Source organism: Aplysia californica, unplaced genomic scaffold, assembly GCF_000002075.1.
Source record: "Aplysia californica isolate F4 #8 unplaced genomic scaffold, AplCal3.0 scaffold00021, whole genome shotgun sequence".
Taxonomy (NCBI): Eukaryota; Metazoa; Mollusca; class Gastropoda; order Aplysiida; family Aplysiidae; genus Aplysia; species Aplysia californica.
Genome location: NW_004797291.1, coordinates 2,413,985 through 2,415,154, shown reverse-complemented (window position 1 = coordinate 2,415,154; position 1,170 = coordinate 2,413,985). Strand labels below are relative to the sequence as shown.

Sequence of the window (1,170 nt, the reverse complement as noted above, 5' to 3'; positions counted from 1 at the left end):
CCACCCCCAAATCACTCACCGGTTGACCGTGGCGAGACTGAGGCTGAGGAAGGCACAGAAACAGGCAGTCAGACACATAGCGGCCACGGTCTCACAGAACCAGGGCTTGTCATTAAACCACTCCTCTCCCTTCAGGACGGCTGCACCGGGAATATGGTTAGGTGAATACAGTGAAGTGAATACAAGGAAATGAATATATATAGTGGGGGTGAATACAATGAGATAACTGTGAGTTGAATACACTGGGGTGAACACCGTGAGGGGAATTCATTGAGGTGAATACGGTGAAAAGAATACAGTGGAGTGAGTACATTGAGGTGAACAGAGTGAAGTAAACACAACGGTGTGAAGACAGTAGGATGGGGGCGAACGCAACGGGAAAACAGTGCACTGAATACAGAATGACATATTTAACAGTGAGGTGATTGCCAGGAGATGAAAACGGTGAGGTCAATACAGTGAGCTAGTAAAGTGGAGTGGATACAGTAGGGTGAATACATTAGCGTGAATACTTTGGGGTGAATAATACCAGATGAAATCAGTGAGGTGAATACAGTTATATATGAATACAGTGATGTGAATACAGTGAAGTAACTACAACGTGGTGAATATAGAGGGGGTAATTACAAGGAGATGATAACATTGGCGTGCCTACAAGGCTACAGTGAGGGTGAATACATGGTGAAGTGAATATAGTAGAGGCGAGTACATGAAATGAACACATAAAGATGAATACATTGAGAAGGACACTTTAATATGAATACATTGATGAGTACAGCTAAAGAAATTCTGGGGGGGGTAGGGATGGCGATCGGGTACTCACCGATGACGCACATGGGGTCAGCAATAGCTGCCACGCACATGTCTGCCAGGGCAAGATTGATGATGAAGATGTAGCCAGACTTCCGGAGACTCTTCACGCATGCGCTGGCCAGTAGGATGAGAGAGTTTCCCACTGTGCCCACAGACAGAGCGATGACCATCAGGGTGACGTAGATGACTGCCATGCTGAAGTCCGACTCGATCAGAGGCGGGTTCTGACACAGTGAGAGAAAGACGGGACATCTGGATAAATGCACAATATTCCTCTAGTTGTTGTTGTTGTTGTTGCTGTTGCTGTTGTTGTTGTTGTTGTTGTTGTTGTTGTTGTTGTTGTTGTTGTTGTTGTTG

The 1,170-nt window shown here is 45.7% G+C and overlaps 1 protein-coding gene across 1 annotated transcript in view; it reads right to left on the bottom strand.

Moving 5' to 3' along the window:
- LOC101855312 (melatonin-related receptor) overlaps positions 1 to 1,170 on the bottom strand; it is an 11,838-nt gene that overhangs the window by 9,308 nt on the left and 1,360 nt on the right. The window contains exon 3 of the mRNA XM_035972289.1: positions 20 to 140. Coding sequence (XP_035828182.1) covers positions 20 to 140 — 121 coding nt within the window. The remainder of the gene's footprint in view (positions 1 to 19; positions 141 to 1,170) is intronic.